Consider the following 21914-nt stretch of genomic DNA (forward strand, 5'->3'; position numbering starts at 1 on the left):
TGGGAGATCAAAATGAATGTATACATACAGTTGATTCTTGAACAACACAGGGGTTAGGGGCACCAACACCCCCTCCCTTGCAGTGGAAAATCCACATATAACTTCACAGTCAGCCCTCCACATCCACGGTTCCACATTAGTGGATTCAACCAACTGCAGATCATGCAGTACTGTAGTATGTATTTGTCGAAAAATATTCACATTATAAGTGGATCCATGCAGTACAAACCCAAGTTGTTCATGGGTCAGATGTAATCACAAATAACTCAAGAGACAGAATGTTACAAGTTTCCTAAGTGTGAGGACCAATACAGTTACAGTTCTTTAGTAGGAAAGATCGCTTTTGGATGGAACATGGTTAGGGAGATTGGAAGGATGTGTAGAATTTCAAGGGGCAGAAATTGTGTGAAGCCATTCCAGAAAGAACTAAGACTCAGAAGTGTAAAAGCGGAAGGTAATCCTGGCTGAATCCTGGGGTAGAAGATGGGATGTATCCCTTGGGACCAGACAGTGTAGGATGCTGAATGCCAAGTACAGGGATTTGGACTTTGTTCAGTAGAAGTGAAAAGTCATTGAAGGTTGTTGAGGAGAGGAGTAAAATAATTACACAAGAAAAAAAAAAATGTCATGAAGAACCTAGGGGTAAGGCAGAAATAAAGACGCAGACCTCCTAGAGAACGGACTTGAGGTTATGGGGAGGGGGAAGGGTGAGCTGTGACAGGGCGAGAGAGAGTCATGGGCATATACACACTAACAAACGTAGTAAGGTAGATAGCTAGTGGGAAGCAGCTGCATGGCACAGGGATATTGGCTCGGTGCTTTGTGACAGCCTGGAGGGGTGGGATAGGGAGGGTGGGAGGGAGGGAGACACAAGAGGGAAGACGTATGGGAACATATGTTTATGTATGATTGATTCACTTTGTTATAAAGCAGAAACTAACACACCATTGTAAAGCAATTATACCCCAATAAAGATGTTAAAAAAAAAAAAAAGACACAGACCTACTGGAGAACGGACTTGAGGATATGGGGAGGGGGAAGGGTGAGCTGTGACAGGGCGAGAGAGAGGCATGGACATATATACACTAACAAACGTAAGGTAGATAGCTAGTGGGAAGCAGCCGCATGGCACAGGGATATCGGCTCGGTGCTTTGTGACCACCTCGAGGGGTGGGATAGGGAGGGTGGGAGGGAGGGAGACGCAAGAGGGAAGAGATGTGAGAATACATGTATATGTATAACTGATTCACTTTGTTATAAAGCAGAAACTAACACACCATTGTAAAGCAATTATACTCCAATAAAGATGTTAAAAAAAAAAAAATTACACAAGGGAAGAGAACACCTGGTTTGAAGTATACTAAGCTTGCCCAGGTTCATGGTAATGAACATTTGAACTAGGAAATTGGTTCTGGGAGTGAGAAGGAGGGATAAACTTGAGCAGTTATTTGGATGTGAGAAATGAGGTAGGAGGCAACAATAGTGGTTGCCTTATCACGAGTCTAGTTTATTAAAACAGTGGTAACGCACAAAAGAGCAGTTAGAATAAAGAAGTAGTTTTGTAGAGGAAGATAATTTTGGATATGTTGAATTTTAGATTTTAGATTTCAGAGGAATATGCATAACGCAATACTCCAAAGGCATTTGGAAGTATGAGGTTGAAGTACAGTCATTCAGCAAATACATATTGAGTACCTCCTATGTTTAATAACTACAGTAAGCACTATCAATTCCAAATTGAATAAAACATGACCTCTGTCCTCATGACAGAGCTCGTTGTTTAGGACGAGGGAAACAGAGATCAGATGGGTAATTACAATGCAATTATCATAAGTAATGCATCAACAGAATATGGACAGAGCGCTGTGAGAGCACAGAGGGGGGAAACTGTGTCCTTGGGTTCACCATGATCACTTTTTAAATGTTTGTGACAAATAGGAGCTTCCAAACATGGGAAATTATTCCAGGCATGATTTGGACATTTCATAGAAATGAGGGCTTAATCTAGAGGGAAAAGGGGGAGACAACTGTACTGAGAGCAAAACCTGGAGGTACATATATATTTACCAGGTAGGAAAAGATTGAGAAGTCAGGGAGTGAGGATGCAGAATCTGATCCCAGAAGCTAAAACAGGAGATTCAAGACTCCTGAAAGTTTGATAGGGGCAAGGAATTAGGAACATTTTGGACTGATTAAAGTCTACCGGATTTAGCACTTCAGAGACTATCGATGACTTTTTTTTAATTTTTTTTTTTTAACCCTCAATATAGAACTTTATTAGGGGAAGGGCGATAGAAGGTCCCTGTGTTGAAGGTACTACATCATGGAGACCCGGAGCCTGGAGAAGATGGCACTGGGGAGTTAAGGGAGCTTTGAGGAGGGGTAGCAGAATGAAGGTGTTTCAGATAGTGAGACTGTGTAAATAATAACATTTGTAAAAAGAAAAGTAGCAAAAGACTGGTCCTTTTCTGTGAATATATATACATATGTTATACATATTAACTCATATAGTTGATACCTATTATACAGTTAAACTCATCATATATAGGGAGTAAATATAAACAATATTTTCATGACCTTGATTTTTAGGAAAAATACATGTCCATTAAAATTATTGTGGTAATCATTTCATGATGTATGTAAGTCAAATCATTCTACTGTACCCTTTAAACTTATACAGTGCTTATGTCAATTATATCTCAATAAAACTGGAGGAAGAAAAAAAGAAATATCAAAGAACTGACAGGAAATGGTCTTGTAGGGGTAGTAGAGCCATTGGATTTGGAAGGGACTGTTGATGATGCTTGAAAATAATTTTCCAAAGAGTAGCAAGGGCATGATCTAGAATTCGAAGGAGCTAAGAACTTGAGAGTAAATAGAAAGAGATGACGGCAGTTCCCGGAAACACTGTCTCTCCTCCACCCTCCCCCACATCCCCATTATCTGACGAACTTCTACTTTTTCTTCAGTTATCAGCCTAAATGTTCATACCTCAGGTAGACCTTCCTGTCCAACCTTCTCACACTAAATTGGGGTCCCCATGTTATACTAGCTTACCATTCTTTAGCTCTGTAGAATTTACAATTTGTAATGTATTGCTTGTATATTTGTTAAATGTCTGTCTTCCTCAACAGACTGTTGGTTGCATGAGGATAGGCACCATGAGAATTTGCTCTCCCCTTTACATTCCAGCCTCGTCCCAGTGTTGGTACCTAGTAGGCTTTCAATAAAGATGTATTAAATGAGACATGTAGAAGGGTAAGGTGGAACACTTCCAGAACAAATTTCTTGGACATAGAATAGTTATGAGATGTCAGAGTCCAGCATGTCACCCAGTATGTGGATTCCTGGAATAGAATACAGATGAAGATTTGGGGAAATTGAGGTTATACTTTTAGAGCAATTTACTCCAATATCTGTTATACTCACAGAGAACAAGGATGGGATGAAGAGAGGAAGAGTGACGTTTTAAACAAATAGATGACAAAATGGGAGAGGCTGAAGTAAAGCAGATGGGGTTGAATTCTAAAATGAGGGGAGTAGAAAGTATCCTGTCTTTTCTTCCTTACCTGGGGATTTGGGAGTTTATAGAGCGTTGTGAGCCAAGGGAAGTGGACAAGAACTATATTTTAATTAAGTTAAAAAGGTGTCAATTGCTTAGAGAAATAAGGGGAAGAAGTATAGGAGGATATTATGTTCACAGTAAAACATAGGTATCACAGGACACAGTGCAACAGGACTTAAGAAGGGGAAGACAGAGATGATGGAACTAGTTTATAGTGGGCTGTTAACTACAATGTATATGCTTAACAAGTATTAGCTGCTTAATAGACTTGTTGAGAGAAAATTCATAAAAGGCTTTTTGTCATATGTAGCCCCATATCTTGGAATGCAATTACATATAAATATATTTATACTATTTACATTAATATTTTTGACTAAAAGAATATTTTCTTGTATTTTTTATGCTCTCACACAATGCTGTAAGAGTCTTCACAATATAAAAAGCTACCTAGTTTTTACTTCCCAGAAATTCTTGGTTCTGAAAAATAGAAGTTACTTTGCCTCGTATTTTTAGAAATGACTGATCCTGCCTTAGATAGCTTTTGTTTTTTAAGACGGTTTACAAAAAAATTGCGATTGTCAAATAACTGATTTGAATTTATATGCACCTCAAATACAATCTAAAGGTTTGTTTGGGTTTTTTAATCGATGTAGTGAAATCTTTATGCAGGTGTGAATACCTTGTCTTGTTAAAGTATTTCAATTTCATTTATGACCATTATCCTAGCATGGGTTTGTAAGGGACCTGGAGTTGAGGATGCTATCTTTGACCATGAAAAAGAGTTGTCTATTTGTCCTCTAGGCAAAACAAAATGATTCCTAAGGGAGTCAAATGAGAGCAGCTGACCTGATTCACAATGTGCTTAACTGAGGGCTTTGGCAACAGACCACCTGATGCTTTATGGTTTTCTGTATCCGTTCAACACCAAGAATCAAAGTGCTCTGTGATACCCTTATGAATAGTCTTACATTAAAACACACCTCTTTCCCTAAATGTGTTTTTTTTCTTTTAATTTTTTAAAGTTTTTTTTTTAATGTGAGCATTGAAGTATTTTACCAGGTATAATGAGATGTGGCTATTAGAAAATAATTCATTTCCTGAATGTGAAATATGTAATTAAGTATCACTATCGTTGTATAACTAAATATGTTAGGGCTTTGGTGATTATTGTTAATAATCCTGACTCAAAGCACCTAGTAGGTTAATAATTCTTGGTAATATAAGAACAGTGCTGACTGATGTAGGAGAATAGGCTGATCTGCCGCAAAGTTTTGCATGTGTGAATAGTTCTTACCAAGGTGGAAAGAAAAGAGAAACTCTCTGCCTTTATCTGTGCTTTTTCTCATCACCTGAATTCTTTCTAGTCTTCTTGGTACCCATGAATAATCTTTTCATTAGACAATGACATTTCAAGTTGTTGGATTTTAGTTTCCTTCAGTAAAATTCTCTATTCTTAGCCCCCTCCCAATAAATAAAAATAATTCTCATCATGTATCTAGGACACTCCTGATTTGTCTTTTGAATGAGTCAGAGCTGAGAGAACTGTGTAAGAGTAAATGTTAGTGTTAAGAGTCAGATAATTTGAAGATCAATCATCAGCCTCTCATGATCTAGGGTACAGTCAGAGCATGATTTGATTCATTATTTCCCCTATCACCAAAGGTACGATCTGCCTTTTCTTGCTGTCTTTTAATCTTGGTAGAAGTTTATTATCTTTAATTGTCTCAACTGGAGTGTGGTGGAGGAAGAGATTTAAGTCTGAAAAGCATATAAATGCTTCCTCCAGACTATCAAAAGTTAGCTGGTAATTCTGCTTTGGATGAGACTTGACAGCACACTAACCTTGAGTTCTCTTCACAGTGGGTAAACCTCACAAGTGCAACTACTGTGGACGAAGCTACAAGCAGCGCAGTTCACTGGAGGAGCACAAGGAACGCTGCCACAACTATCTCCAGAATGTCAGCATGGAGGCTGCCGGGCAGGTCATGAGTCACCATGGTGGGTAGCAATGGCATTCACCATTTTCATTCTCCCCTACTGTTTTTGTCATTTGTTATGGGTTAAATAGTTCTCTCTACCCTTCAGCATGAAGGTAACATTATAGTCTATTTTAGAGCAATTTCAGGTCACACTCACTTTGTATGGGATTATCTTAAGTACTTTAAATGAGTTGAGCTTTGGGACACTTTGCAAACAAGCTATATTGAGTTTTTGTGATACACCCAAATTATTCCTGATAGCATTTGTTTGAATTGCCATCATAATGGCACCTGGCCTTGAATACACCAAAGTAAGGTACTCTTTACTCTTCTTTTACATTGGATGCACCAAAGAGTTTGAGATGGCTTCGCATAAGTCTATAGGTTTTTCTAAAAGAAGTAATCGTTCATTTGTGTATTTTCACTTCTCTTAGGTAAGTGATCAGTGATATAATTGAAAATGTCTCCAATCTGTCTTGTGATTTATCTTGGAAGTTACTGATTTAGCTTTCTCCAAGTATGGGGAACAATCTAGACCAAAATTAGGTGCCACTTCCCTCCACAAAAATAAAAACCCAAACAAAACATCCTGATCTCCTACAATAGCGGGTAGGAAAGCAGTCCCTAAGGTTTATCAATTAGTAATTATCTATAACTAAAAAGTTAATGTTAGTAAATCATCCTTTTTAAGGAGAGTTATGAATTTTAATTCTTTAGATTTGGGGCATCTCTTTGGTCCTACTATATTTTTACACTGATTGATTTTATTATTCATACAAATATATACAGAAATGTTAACTTACTGATACATTTATATCTTTCATTTAAAAAAGATTTGCCCAGTATTAAATAGTACAGTTGGGAAATCCTGTAGTCACTTTTAAAATATAAATATTCGTTTTGTATTTATAGGCAGCTCAAGAATTATCTGTGAGGTTTTTGTTTGTTTTATATAGTATGTACTGTGGAACTATGTTTATTGGACAGCTAATGATTACTTGTTGTTGAACTGGGAATCTTTTATTTTGTTATCCTGAATAATTGAAGCATTTCTTTGTATTGAGGATAGGTTATATAATCTAAAGAATCAGATTTAATTCTATCATTGTTGTGAGTTGAGTCTATTTGTTTTTATATTATTATTATCAACTAACATTTTAAAAACCCTGTCCATGTTTTAAGTCTTTGTAAATTTGGTACTGCAAGCTTGCATTGCTGGGGCCTATGACAGTAGTATAGGATCCAGAGCATCGAGGTTAAAATGGTGGACCTAGGAGTCCAACAACTCTGGTCCAGATATGTGATGTCTGAGTTTGTCACTCATAGGCTTGGTTTGAATTAAAAGTGATTGGATGTACCAAAAAAAAAAAAAAGTTCTTTTTACTATTTCAGGGCATTAAATATTAAGAAATAATAAATATTGCATCCCCTATAAAGTTATGTTACTTACCAGTGTTAACTTAGGCATTTGAGGTTTCATTTACTTACTGAGCACATTGTTTCTGTTCAAATTGCTGCTTTTAGAGGTGGCTTGAGGCAGGGTAGCTGATGGAGGCATGGGGCATGCCAGAATTTTCCAAAGACACCGTATGGCACTACTACTAGTTTTTCTGTATAATATTCTCTCATTGCAATTTTGACATTTGACTGGATTATTAGTTTTATTAACTAATTTTTCCATTCACAGTTATTTATGAAACTGTGTTGCAAACACATGTGAATACGAAAAATAGAATCTCTCCTAAAAGACCTTATGTTGTTATAGTGAGGTAAGGCATACATAAATAATTATAGTCAACATGTAACTATCTGTTGAGAGATTAATCAGCTGTAGAATAAGTGGTGCCAAAAAGTTTCAACAGGTGTATTTTGGGGTAAAAAGACTTCTAAACAACTACAGCCTCAGCATCAACCCCCATTCCTCAGATCGCTTAGCCATTGACAGGCGAAGGTCTTTACAGATGGCTCTGAAACTGGAAGTGAGGAAAGTGGGAAAGACACTCAGGTACTGGGTAGAGCAGGGGACAAAGCCAAGATGGAGTGTGTGCATGCACGGGAGGGGGCAGGTAGGTTTTGGTATCATTTATAGACCCAAATATTTGTTCTTCAATAATGGATGGAGTTTTAACCACATAAGTTTATATTACTACTATTTCATGCTGTACTTTTTCTAGGTGTGGTGTTAATAATAAATTGAGATTATCCTTAATCTCTGCTTACTTTTGTTAACATGCTTAATAGAGAATTGACCCTATGAGGTAGGAGTCGATAAATGCCATAAGAGAGACAATATGGATAAAATGCTACTACAGTTCATCATTAACCTTGTCTCACATACATGGCTTGGCATGTGACTCGTTTTTGACAGAGCCACAGTGAAATTCATATTTACACCTTCCCTCTCTTAGTATCCTGTTACATCGTATCTGTTATTCTGTCTTTTCTTTCAGAGTAGGTAGGGGGGTTGCCATTATTGTGGTCACCCATTAGCTCTTTGAAATTAATTACTATTCTTTCTTTTTCATATCTGACACTGTTATATTTCCTAGACCTTTCCTTCCCAAAACATGTTCCCACGTTGGCTCCTTCTAGTGAGGAAGCATCTGAAGTCAAAGAGACTTTCTTTCACTTCATTCAGGAAACATATATCGAGGGCTTGCTATGTGCCAAGCTCTAAGGAATGTTCTGGGAATATAAAGATAAATGGATACAATTTTGTTCTTATATTTGTAGTCTGGTAGGAAATACATAAAAGATCAATAAAATGAAGCAAACGCTCTAATAAAGGCATATACACTTCCCCAGAAGCACAGATGCAGAAGTGACCTAACTGATTGGAGAAGTCAAGGAAAAGCTTCTTTTTTTGTTTGTTTGGGTTTTTTTGTTTGTTTTTGGAAAAGCTTCTTAAATGAAGTGTTTGATCCATACACGAGGATGAGAAAAATTGCATAGATCTGATAGATTCACAGAAACACATTCCAGGGAGAGAAGTTTCCATAGGCTAAGACTTGGAGGTATAAAAGAACATTAACAAGTTTCTAGACGTAGAACATAGTTGGGAGTTAAAGGGGTGGTAGGAAATGAGACTAAAACAGTAGGCTGTGATGCAACGATAGAGCTTTACATGCTAATCCAGTGTTTGAATTTCATTGGGGTAATCAAATTCCTGTCTTCTAAAGAACAGTGTCACCAATGTAGAATAAAGGATAGATGCCTGACTGGAGTGTGAGGAGAGACTAGGCCTGAGAATGCCAAGGAAAAGATGAAGAGAAGCAGCAGGAGAAAAGGATGAAACACTGAAGACATATTTACAAGTTAGAATCGAAAGTCCTCAAGTTTGAAGGAAAAGGAGGAAATTGATGACTTGTAGTTTTGGAAATAAAAATAATGATGAATTGGGTTTTATGGCAGATTATCTTATTTGAAAGTTATTTTATGCTCATTTTTCAAGTCTTCTCAGCTTCAAGTAAAAGCTTTAAAAAGCAAAGTATGTAATTAGCTTTTCCTCCTTGCCTGAAGACAAAAATGAAAGTGTGACCCAGAAAGACAGCCAACTTTAAAGCAAGAATATATATTCTTATGTTTATGTTTTGAATTATTTGGTAAAGGGAATTTCTTTATTGCAAGGATGGAGACAATTGGGAACCTATAAACTTCCTAGTAAGCTTGTTCAACCTATTTCCAATGGGTGACAACATTTCCTTCATTAAGATGTTTAGTGAACATCCATTGACTATTACATTTGTCTCACATCGTAAAGGGTACTAAAGACACAGAGTCAAATAAAATTCAGTCCCTACCTAAGGTCATTTACCAGCTATTGGAAGAAATAGACCAGTAAACCAACAGTTACAGCACTGAGTGATAAGCATCAGATGATAAGCACAGAGGACAGATATCTAAATCACAGTGGGTGTCCAAGAGGAATTTCTAGGGAAAATTTTGAGTGGGGTTTTGAAAGGCAGAATAGCCAGCTGAATAAATGGAAAAGGGTGTTTCATGTGGAGAGAACAACAGCATGTGTGAAGAAATAGAAGTCTAAAAGAGCATGGTGGGTTAAGGACCTACCAGTACTTATGTATAACTAGAGCCCAGTTGGTAAAGGCGAGAGAAATTGGAAGGTGATAAGACCTGAAAGAGAGGCAATGAACAGGGCATCAAAGACCTGTTGTGCTAAGCAAAGAATTTTGTACTTCACCCTAAAAAGTATTATTACATTTACATTTTATTGCTAGAAATGTGGGAGATAGATCAGAAGAGTCAAGATAGGGCCAAGTAGTCCATTGCAACAGTCTCCTGATTGGTTGAGTTGGACTTAGTAGCCGGCAATATGCAGAAGTTATTTGAGAGCAACTATAGATGTAGAATCTAAGACACATAGTACCTCTATGTGTATATATAAGGAGAGGTGATAGGGAGGAGGGGTAGAAGACTGGGTGAAAGGGAAGAAATCTAGGATTTGCCCAACATGTCTAGCATGGATGACCAGGTAGATGGTAGTGTCATTCACTGAGAGGGAAATTAGGAAAAGAAGAGAAAGCTTGGGGAGGGAAATAGAGATTTCAGTTTTTGAACACATTATCTTTTAGGCACCTGTGAGAGACAGCCAAGTGAAACTATCTAGAAGGAAGTTGAATATATAGATCTCAAGCTCTTGAGAGAAGTCTCAGTAGGCAATAAAGATGTGGGAGCCATCACTATATAGGTAGTAGTCTAAAGTAAGAGATTTTATAAGGTTATATGGGTACAACCTTATATAGAGCATAGAGTAAGACATCTAGAAGACCAAGAACACATTAGGAAGGGGAAGAAAAGAGGAATGAAGCTGAGTAAGACCAGAGGATGGGAAAATGGAAAGAGTGATTTCAAGTGTGGGCACTGCCCAATGTTGTCAAGAATATAATTTAGATAAAAGCTTCTTTTATGTTCTACAACATGGAGAAAATTTGTGACAAAATAGAAGACATCTGTTTTGTTTGCCTGTCATACATGTCATACATGCCCTCATCCTCCTACAGTTAACAAAACTTCTCTTTTCCTTTAGAGAGCTGTCCTCTCTAATCGGCTGAAGCCATGGCAGGACTGTCAGTCTAGGTGCCCTGCCCTCTTCTGGTGGGGGGTGGACATGTGACCTAATCTAGGTCCCTCAGACTGTGTCTTCTTGGAATTTGAAATTTGAGTGGATTGTTTGGCAAAATAGCTATGTTGGGAACACTTGTATGGTTCTATCTTTATGATTAATCAGTGTGGTGAGATAATGAAATAATGCAAGGATAAATATTTTTATCATGGTTATAACTTCAAAAATAAGGAAGATATTTGGTTATGAAGTTTGTTCTAAGAAGTGGAGTTTGCATATTGGTATTTTCTTAGCCTAGTTGAATGTCTCACAATGCGATTAATGCATTATTGAGTTAACTAGACAACTTGTTTTGTGTTTCAAGCAATGTATATCTAGAAGCACTTTGATGAGTTGCACCCAGACACATGAAAGCAAATAATTTAGATTAGTTATGTAATATATAAAATGTGTCAGATCTTTTCTCAGTGGAGACCTTAAAAATATTTCAAACTTGTTTATACAAAGTCAACACTCAAATAGTGGCTAAGAGCCCAGGCTCTGGAGTCACACCACCTGGGTTCTACTCGTATATTCCCTGTTAACTAGATATAAACACTGAGAAAATACTTCAGTAAAAAAAAATTGAAAAAAAAAACGCATTGTAAATCAACTATGCTTCAATTTTTAAAAAAGCACGCTGAGAAAATTACATCTTTGGGTCTTTGTTTCCCCATCTGTATAAAAGAGATGGTAATTGTACCTATCTCAGTGGGTTGTTGAAAGCTTAAATAAATTATCAGATGGAAAGCCTTCAAACAGTACTTAGCACATAGGGTGAGTCTGTTGTTGTTATTATGATTGCTGATATGGTAGAAACAAGACTAATGTTTGATATGTAAAGGACTGTTGGTTGTGAAGTAGAAGTTAGATCAGAGCTCTGCCAAAGTCATTGTTTTCAGTTCATATGAGCTTCATTGAACTTGGGACAAATCACTTGAATTGAGGTGGAGGTGGTGTGGGACAGTTCCCACACCCAGGTTTCGTTTTGAGTGTTAAATGTGTGCAAATATGAAAATTCAAGGTGAGACTTAGAGCAAAACTGCCAAGTTTTAGACTATTCATTTCAAAACTAATTAGTATATTCAATTTGGGGGCAAACCCTGTTAACCAGTTTTGCTGTTTTTTAGCAAGATTGACAACAACAAACTTTTTTCTCTTTCCTTCTTTCGTTTCGGATCTTGGCTCATGACATATTTTCATCTTTGGTCCATTCATGGCCAGTTTTTCAGTTATATAGTTATTTTTTAATAATGTAGTAAGTGCCCGTGAATTCAACACCTAAAACAAAAGTTAAAATTTTGACAATAATCTGCATCTAATTGCATGGCCCCCCTCCACATCACCACTGCCATTCCATCCTCCTGGCCCCCCTTATTTGAATTCTGTGGTCATTCTTTCTTTGCTTTTCTTTTTAAGTTTTTTTTTTTTCTTATTTTACTTGTTGCTAAGAGAGGACATGATGTTGTGTGTAATATCTGGGGACATCTTTTTGCAGTTGTATATCATGAATTATACCTGTATAGAAAGTGACTTATGTGTTTCTTTGTTTCTAAGTCTCCTCTTGGAATTTTTTCCCAAATTAACATCCAGTAATTACAGAATCCCTTGCCATTAAAATAGAGATTGAAGATTGAATTTTTCTGGCCCATCCACCTGGCTATACTAGGTTAACCCAAAACTTAGGTTGAATATCGATGTCTTTAAACATGCTTGAATTACAAAAACATTTTCTGATGCCGTTTTTCGTTTCTTCAAAATCAGCAACCTGTATTGGTTATTAAATAGGTCACCTGAATTGTGCACTGGATTTTCTTAACTTTCATCTCTTGCTTTCTCACTCTTAGTGTCTGCCCTTATAAAGGATAATACATTGTGTTTCACACAGTGGGGCTATCCCTTTACAAAAGAAAGGAGCAGAATAAATCATTTTACAGTGCATGATGAACAAGTAAAGATATCCTAAGATATGAAACCTTTAGATTTCCAAACAGTGCTGACACAAGTACAATTGGAGAAAGCAACAGTAATCAAGAAATAATAAGTTATGGTCCTTCCTGTGAATATTGGTTTTAATCAACTGATCTGGTCTGTCTCTGATATTCCTCTATCTTTACTTAAATGTCCTTTGACAGTATTTTTATTCAAAAACAACTTTTATAAGTTCTGTGTCTACACCATAAATGTCAATATGTAATGTCAATATCTATGAATTAATATATTAGCCCACAGCAACTTAGACTGGAGAGTTTATGTCAAATGAATTAGAGCAGTAGTTTAGTAAGCAAATATGCCAGTTTAGAAATGGATTATGTTGTCCTGCTGAAGAGCTCTTTTTAAAATAAATTACAATCATAAAGCTGTCACCGTTTACTGTGCATGGACATGTTTAGAACTGGATCTCCTTCATGAAGACTGCTTTGTGCAGGTATGTAGCTACTGCCAATAGGGCTCACAGCTCACTCAGCTCATCAAGTAGAAAATCTGTTACAGGAAAATACATGGGTGAAAAAAAACTGATTAAATATTATACTGCTCTTCTGTGTGTCTGTGTAAGGTTTCCTCCAAAACAAATTGACTTACTTAAATTGTTTTAGAAAAATAAACTCCAGAAGCCTTGAGAACAGTGCAGTCTTAAAGTAGTATTGATTTTAATCAATGCTAAAAACACTTTCAGAGGACTAAGATGAGACACAAGAAGAACATGTTGGCCACCAATAGTGGCAACAGTTTATGTCATTGATCTGAGAGAGACTCGGATAAAAACAAATCCTCTGTGTGTGTGTGTGTGTGAGTATACACACACTAGTGTTAAAAGTATACTTTAACACTAGAGGTTATTCTTTCTACTTAACTTTTATTCAAGCATACTAGCTTATGTTTGTATAACACATATTGAGATGGCAAGTCCAGCTTTGTATCTTTTTAAATGTTGAAGAAATTATCAGATTACATTTTTTGTATGGTTTTATATAGTACCTCCTATGGAAGATTGTAAGGAACAAGAGCCTATTATGGACAACAATATTTCTCTGGTGCCTTTTGAGAGACCTGCTGTCATAGAGAAGCTCACAGGGAATATGGGAAAACGTAAAAGCTCCACTCCACAAAAGTTTGTGGGTAAGCATTACAAAGGGTTTTATTTCTGTAAAAATTGATTTTAATGAGCAAAGGCATGTCCCCATGTGCTAGAAATATATATTGGTGTATTTCAGTTCATGAAGTAAATGCCCATCTCTTTACTCCATTATGCCACTCCGTGTGTACCGCATTTATACACACACACACACACACACACACACACACACACACACTACACACCCTTAGGCATATGGGCCTAAGAAAGAGAAATGAAGGAAAGAGTGATAGTAATCAATTACTTTCTCAAAATGAAATATTATATAAAGTGAAATAACAAATAACAATACTTAAGGGAAATGATGTAGCCTACTAGCCAGTTTTGTAATCTTTTTAAATTTGCATTAGCGCCAGGTTTTTAAGCTGTTTTCTTTACACAATGTTAATGCTTTTAGTATTTAATCTAGAATGAAGAAATCTTTTTTTTTAATTCTGCACTAAAATATATAATGCAGCCGCCTACATTCAAGATGTTTCATATTTGGATCTATAGTTCATATTTTGATCTTTGTTTTCATGTAGCCTACAGTTTTGAACTGAAAAGATTAAATGTGATGTGTTAGACTTTCCTTTTTCATTTCCAAGCCCTCAGATATTCTTTGATACAGTATACAGAATGATGCCAACTCTGAGTGTAAGTTGTAAAGTATCTCTGAGGATACAGAAGCATCTAGTTTTTTTTAAAAAAATGAATGAATAACAGATTCAATATAAAGAATTATCACTATATATGTAATATATATTCTTATAGACTTACATAGAGTAAAAATTAGAAAAGATAAAAATAAACAGATTCTCACATTCTAGTGTCAAAACGCATTATAGAACACCTTGTGAGGGTTGAGTAGTGACTGAGAGAAAATCTTTTCTTTGGTTATTTCAGGGAGGAAAGGGTGATACAATTGTCCTACTCCAATAAACACTTAGAGAAGATTTCTTTTCAATCTAAAATTAAAGAACTAACAAATCACCAAAATATCAGTTTAAGACAAGCTGGAGAGATTAACTGACAAAGTTCATTCAAGGAATGCTGAAGGGTAGCCCCAAGGATCATAGTTTATACTAGGTCAGTTTAAAACTAGCCTCTGAGAGTATACTCAGATCTGCCTTGGGCCCTAAGTTACTTTTATTTCTCTGTGTCTCTTTCTTCCTGTTTATAAATAACTTTTTAAAAATATCATTCATCTGTTTTTAAAATTAATTTGATGGATGTCCATTAAATGTCTATGTCTCAACTAGAGACTAGTATAGTTGGAAAAATATGAAATTTATTGCTATTCTATTTTCTGAATTTACTTAGTTCTGCTCTTTGTAATATTTTCATGTTTCCTTTGACTTAGAGATGCTACTCTCGATTTGATTAAATTCCTTAGAAAAGGGTAGATTTTTTTAAAGTACATTTTGATTCTAAAATAAGGACATTAGATTTTTATTAGAATTTGATGGTATTTTTTCTTTATTTGGATTCTATCCTAGTGGTAATACACAGTTGACCTTTGAACAACATAGGGGTTAGGGGCAGTGACCCTCATACAGTAGAAAATTTGCATATAATTTACAGTCGGCCCTCCTTATACACAGTTCCTCCATATCCACTATTCTGCATCCATGGATTCAACAGTATTTACTGGTGAAAAAGTCCTCCTACAAGTGGACCAGCGCAGTTCAAACCCATGTTGTTCAAGGGTCAACTGAATAACAAACAATTGCATAGTAACTGTTTTTATGATGTCTTTTGAAGTGAGAAATTTCATCATTCCACACTTATTGTAAATTTCTTTTTATCATGTCCCTCAGTTAAATATTGTTTTTTGATTTTATCAAGCCCTCCAGGCCAGTGATCCTTGAACTTTCTGTATATGTTTCCTCCTCTCTTTTCTTATTCAGTTTAGATTCTATGACTCTGTTGTCTTGTTGTCCTTCTACCTTTCTCCTGGTAAAACCCCACTCTCTAATGGAGCCAACTGAGCCTCTTTTCCACATCTACATAGCTGCTAGTAATTTTAGAGAAAATTTGAGTAACTGATCTCAAATACCGGTTGTCCCATCCCTACTATATAGCAGCCTTCCTTTAATTCATCCCTGAATAGCTTTCTCTCCTACTTGCCACTTTGGGCATTTCGACCTTTCTCTACTCTCCCAAAACATGGTATCTCACTCCTTGGTGATATTACATCTAGATTCATAGGAAATAAAATCAGTTGAAATGATTTCAGTATAATATCACTAATCCTGTAGGATCACGTGCATTCACATGAATACTTTCTTTCATTGATGAAGGAAGCATCCTTCTTTCTGATTAATTCCTCTTCTTGTGCTCTGGAATTCTCCTATCCCAGCTCCCAGATAACTTACGCTATTATTTCCCCCCTTTCTTACATATATATATATTTTTTTTTTTTTTTTTTTTTTTTTGCGGTATGCGGTCCTCTCACTGTTGCGGCCTCTCCCATTGTGGAGCACAGGCTCCAGATGCGCAGGCCCAATGGCCATGGCTCACGGGCCCAGCCGCTCCGCGGCATGTGGGATCTTCCCAGACCGGGGCACGAACCCATGTCCCCTGCATCAGCAGGCGGACTCTCAACCACTGCGCCACCAGGGAAACCCTCTCACATATATTTTTAACCTCTCCCTTCTATTGGCATTTTTCTTTTTGCATTCAATGTGATAAACTCTCATGATTAAAAAAAAAAATCTAACCCCAAACCCAGGTCTCTTTCCAGCTGCCTACTTTCTCCTTCTCTTCAAGGATGTAGTTGTTGAAAGAGTTCTCTATACTTGCTTTCTATAAGTTCTTTCTTTCTACTCATTCCCCAGTCTGTACAACCTGGTTTTCTTCCTTGTGCTCTGCTGAAATTATTCTCACTGAGGTGTCCACTAGCTTCAGAGTGTCAAGTCCAGAGGAACCTTTTTAGACCATCTTAAACCTAGAGAGCATTTGCACTGCTGAATAGTTAGTTCCTTTGGAAACACTCTCTTTCCTTGGTTTCTATGACATTGATCTCTCTTGCATTTCTTCCAGCTTCTCTGACCACTCCTTCTCAGTCTTTTGTATGGATTTACCCCAACAGTTATGCAAATGGGACAACAGTAGTAATGGAGGCCTCAATTCATATGCCTAAATATTTTAATATTGTCAATCAGGCTTAAAAACTATTGTGTTCTAACCTCCTAATCTGGAAGACTGAGTTCAAATAAATATAGAATTCTCAGATTCCGTGGAGTTCCACATCAGACCTTGGAGGCATGAGCAGAGCCACCACTCCCTGACCTGCAGCCAGGCCCTTCTTTTAAACCCACTCCTGATTCTTTCCAGTAGCAAAAAGGGGTCTTATGTACCTATGTGTAGACTTTAGTCTGCACATCCAAGTTCTTTTCATATCGCACCCCACACACAGCACACAAGGGTAGTGTATTGACCGTTCTTCAAGCCTAAGAGTGTACATACCGGCAGCACAGTTGGTACTCAGGACAATGGACCCTATGAAGAGGACTGTGCGACACTTGGTGCAAGCTCCCAGCCATTTGGAGAAGGAATTCTGAGGTCCTGGGTACCCAGAGTATGGTCTAGGGTGTAAGCTCCAGGTAAGCACATTCCCTCGTCCCTGTACGTTCCTTATTCCATGAGCAGCACGGCCCAGGGCTCTCTAAGCATGGGGCTCAAATCCCACTTGCCCTAGTTTATGGGCAGGCATAAAAATCTTGATGTTCTTCCAGGTTCTATTTTTGACCTTCTCTTTTTCACACTTTACCTATGCCTGGGTGATATCATCTATTCCCATGGCTTCAGAAGTTACTTTCAATCAACTGATGACTCTCATATCTATATCTCAAGCCCAGATCTCTCTCCTGAGTTTGAGACTATATCTCAGTACTTATTAGACATGACTTATTACTCATAGTATTCCCCAATCTGAATTCACCATCTTTTCTATCCCATTGCTATCCATTAAGTTCCCCAGTCCAGAAACCTGGGCTCCATACTTAACCTCTTTTTCTCATTCTCTGTGTCTAGATAATCACCAAGTTCTAGCAACATTTTCTAAAATTCTCTCCATTCCATCGAATTTTCTCCATTTCCACTGCCACTCTACTAGTTGAAGCCACCATGATCTCTACACCTCTACAGCAAGAACTTCCTAAACCATCTTGCTAAATAAATATCTAGTTAAGTCACTTCCCTGTTTAACCCTTTCAGTTCTTACTGCTCTCAGGATAAAATTCAAACTCCTTAATTGTTGAATGAGCCTTATATTATGTGATGCCAACTTTCTCATCTATTTCCATTCGCAGCCATATGCAAAGTGTAAGTAATCCCTAGAATGTGTCATGCCCTCTAGCCTCTGAGCCTTCCTACCCGCTGCTCCAACCCCCACCATTCCTTTACTTGGCTAATATTTGTCATCACATTCTTCTCTCTGATGTCACTTTCTTCAAGAAGTTTTCTTTTACTATGAGTTACGTATTCCTCTTATTTGACCCCATACCACATATCACACTGTATTATAAATGATCCCTAAATTGTTGTCACTCCCTCTAAACTGTAAACTCTTTGAGAATATAGATTAGGTTTGTCTAGCTTAACTTTTAAACTCTTGACGTTGCAATATCTTAATTGTATGCTACAAGATAATTACTCATCATATTTTTTCTTCCATTTTCATTACTCTGACCATTACCTTCATCTCATTTGGGGGACATTTCTTCAAACCTGTAATAATAACTAGCCACATGAAAGTATTTTTCCAGAATGCAGTTCTGTGGATCAGCGTCACATGTTAGGCACCTACAACAGCATACTAAACGTTTATAAGAACTTCACATATATTTTAAAGAAGCATTTATCTGTGAGATTTACCTATCAAAGTAACTAAGTATTAGTAGGAGAACCCATTGTTTTAGTGGCAGAAGTTTTCAAAGATAAAATATTCTGTCCAAAGCAGGCAATAGTTGAAGGAGAAAAATTTAAACTACTATTTCATGCACCAGACTCTTTTATAGTTAATATTAGATATTATGTTGAAGTAAAATACTGAAGTAAAATTAAATTAGTTGAAGTAAATGTTAAAGGGAAAACTACAAATATCCTTCAGTCAAGAAAATGTATAGAAAACTAACAATGGGTATACATACATACCAGCACCATTGCACATGTGTCTAAATAAGAAAAGGTTGATGCAAAAATGAATAATTATCCATTTCAAGAAGCAAAACAATGAAACATAGTATTTTCCAAGTTTATAAGTAAGTGCTTTGGGAAATATTCTATTTTTATATAGCCCTAAATTTCATTCAGTTTATCAGACAATATCAGCTTTTAACAGTATTTTAATTGTGGCATTTTAAAATTTTCCAGAATGACATGTATTGGATCTATAATCTTTCTCTAATATAGCACCTATATCAACCAAATTAAGCCTACACGATTGTGAGATAACAAGTGTTATAACCAGATCACTCTCGCTTTTATGATCTTTGAAGCTTGGTCACTGATGTTTAAAGTACGCAAAAACAAGTATAATCTCTGACTTACTTTCACCTGGTATTTCTTCTTTCTCCTATAGTGGCTGAGCTCTAGACAAGTGGACATTGTAATAGAGAATGAAAATAAGATAACACACAATGATAACTTTTAGGCTAGATGCATTTTCGTGGTGGCATTAGAACAAGTGCAAATGGCTTGTGAAATTTTTATTACTAATCCTTTTTGTAGGTGAAGAGTATTTGTGAGTCTCAGCAGAATTAAAGAGCTTAAATGCTTGATCTAAAGAATAAGAGATACCATATTATGGAAAATGGAAGTGATGAGTTAACTTTGTACTTTTATATTTTTAGTCCAACCACTTATTTTGTTGTGTTCTTTTTTTTCTTTTTTACTTTTCTCCCCTCTGTCTTTCAGGGGAAAAGCTCATGCGATTCAGCTACCCAGACATTCACTTTGATATGAACTTAACATATGAGAAGGAGGCTGAGCTGATGCAGTCTCATATGATGGACCAAGCCATCAACAATGCAATCACCTACCTTGGAGCTGAGGCCCTTCACCCTCTGATGCAGCACCCACCAAGCACAATCGCTGAGGTGGCCCCAGTTATAAGCTCAGCTTATTCTCAGGTCTATCATCCAAATAGGATAGAAAGACCCATTAGCAGGGAAACCTCCGATAGTCATGAAAACAACATGGATGGCCCTATCTCTCTCATCAGACCAAAGAGTCGACCCCAGGAAAGAGAGGCCTCTCCCAGCAATAGCTGCCTAGATTCTACTGACTCAGAAAGCAGCCATGATGACCACCAGTCCTACCAAGGAAACCCAGCCTTAAATCCCAAGAGGAAACAAAGCCCAGCTTACATGAAGGAGGATGTCAAGGCTTTGGATACCACCAAGGCTCCTAAGGGCTCGCTGAAGGACATCTACAAGGTCTTTAATGGAGAAGGAGAACAGATTAGGGCCTTCAAGTGTGAGCACTGTCGAGTCCTTTTCCTAGACCATGTCATGTACACCATTCACATGGGTTGCCATGGCTACCGGGACCCACTGGAATGCAACATCTGTGGCTACAGAAGCCAGGACCGTTATGAGTTTTCATCACACATTGTTCGAGGGGAGCACACATTCCACTAGGCCTTTTCATTCCAAAGGGGACCCCTATGAAGTAATGAACTGCACATGAAGAAATACTGCACTTACAATCCCACCTTCTTCAGATGTTGACATACCTTTTTTTTTTTTTTTTAATATTATTACTGTCATTAATTCTTATTTTGTGGACGCAGTGTCATTTGCTCTGCCTAATTACAATAAGGAAGGAAGAAACAGAAGAGAGAAGGGATGGGATATTGTTTCTTGACAACTTGGCTTGTTTATTTTGTGGGAATTAAAGAGCAGTTCATTTCTGCCATGCATAGATGTTAAGGTATATCATGCTTTGAGAAAAAAATAATCACTTGATTCGTAAAGATTCACACCTAAGGATTCTAATTTGCCACTGATGTTCAGGATTATGATTGAAGGCAGGAAAGATTAGCGTTTTCTGGGTAGGACTTTCACAGTTTAAAATGGGATAAGTAATTTTACTGTTCAAAGAAGAATTTGTTTCAAAATGTAAACTTTTTTTTTTCCCTCTAGAGATCATGGAACACAAACACATTATTTTCAGTGATAACTCCTTGGATGAGTTGTTGTTGTGGGTTCTATGTTTACTTCCCCTATGGAATTTATAATACGGTATGTTGTACACTGTACCATATAGCAAAATTTTTAAACTACAGGTAGTTAAGGACAGCTACAAATACATGTGAGGTCCTAGGATCTTATTTTTCTAAACTTAAGCACTGTTTTTCCATAGTTTTGATGACTGGCATTTTATAGACACCCTGGCAGCCTTACTTTTAACACCTTTAATGAATAGTATTTTTATCTAGTTTTCAGAATAACATGGTCTAAGAGCGGCTAAGAGGCAGTCAGTAGTTTCCAGAAGGGACCTCTGCTTTTCTTAAATTTGCTTGGGAAGTTTTCTTTTAAAGTTGTAATGTGATGGCAGCATAGTATATGTATCTGTTTCTAAAAGTATGCTTACGATTGTCACTTTATCAGCATTTAATCAGTGTTAACCAGTCAGCAGAAAAATATAATTAGACTAACAGTAGGGGGGAAAAAATCCACTCAGAAATCCCTTTTCTGGTATTTCTCTTTTCACTGGTTTTTCTCAAGCTGTGACCACCCAGTGTTTTGTCCATAGTCTGTTCTTCTTTTACTTTTCTAGTGGAAGGTCTATAAAAATCTTGCCATAGGCTATTTCTTTCAAAATCTCAGAGCAATTGCTAATTTGACCTGAATGTGGTAACTTGAACCCCATAAGATTATGGAACTAGGGCTATTTATTCTAGTATTTCTTCAATAATAATATTTACCACTTTTTGGTACAAGGAAAAGGGAACGTCTTTGTAACCGGTACATTAACTATAGATAAGACAGAAAAGCAAAACTTATTTTTACCTTTCTTGGAGTCCAGAATGTGACTGAACCTCCAAGCTTAAGTGTCCACGTCCACATTTTTCTGTCTCAAAAACATGCAACTATTTATAAGTTCTTGTCAGAAATGAATCTCAAT

At 36.9% G+C, this 21914-nt stretch overlaps 1 protein-coding gene across 1 annotated transcript in view; it reads left to right on the top strand.

Annotated features, from left to right (window-relative positions):
* The window catches only part of IKZF2 (IKAROS family zinc finger 2), a 170480-nt gene extending 149969 nt beyond the window's left edge, over positions 1-20511 (top strand). The window contains exons 6-8 of the mRNA XM_060016163.1: positions 5426-5563; positions 13640-13783; positions 19701-20511. Coding sequence (XP_059872146.1) covers positions 5426-5563; positions 13640-13783; positions 19701-20425 — 1007 coding nt within the window. The 3' untranslated portion in view covers positions 20426-20511. The remainder of the gene's footprint in view (positions 1-5425; positions 5564-13639; positions 13784-19700) is intronic.
* The last annotated feature ends 1403 nt before the right edge of the window (positions 20512-21914 follow it).

The sequence above is a fragment of the Delphinus delphis genome, chromosome 7 (genome assembly GCF_949987515.2).
Source record: "Delphinus delphis chromosome 7, mDelDel1.2, whole genome shotgun sequence".
Lineage (NCBI taxonomy): Eukaryota > Metazoa > Chordata > Mammalia > Artiodactyla > Delphinidae > Delphinus > Delphinus delphis.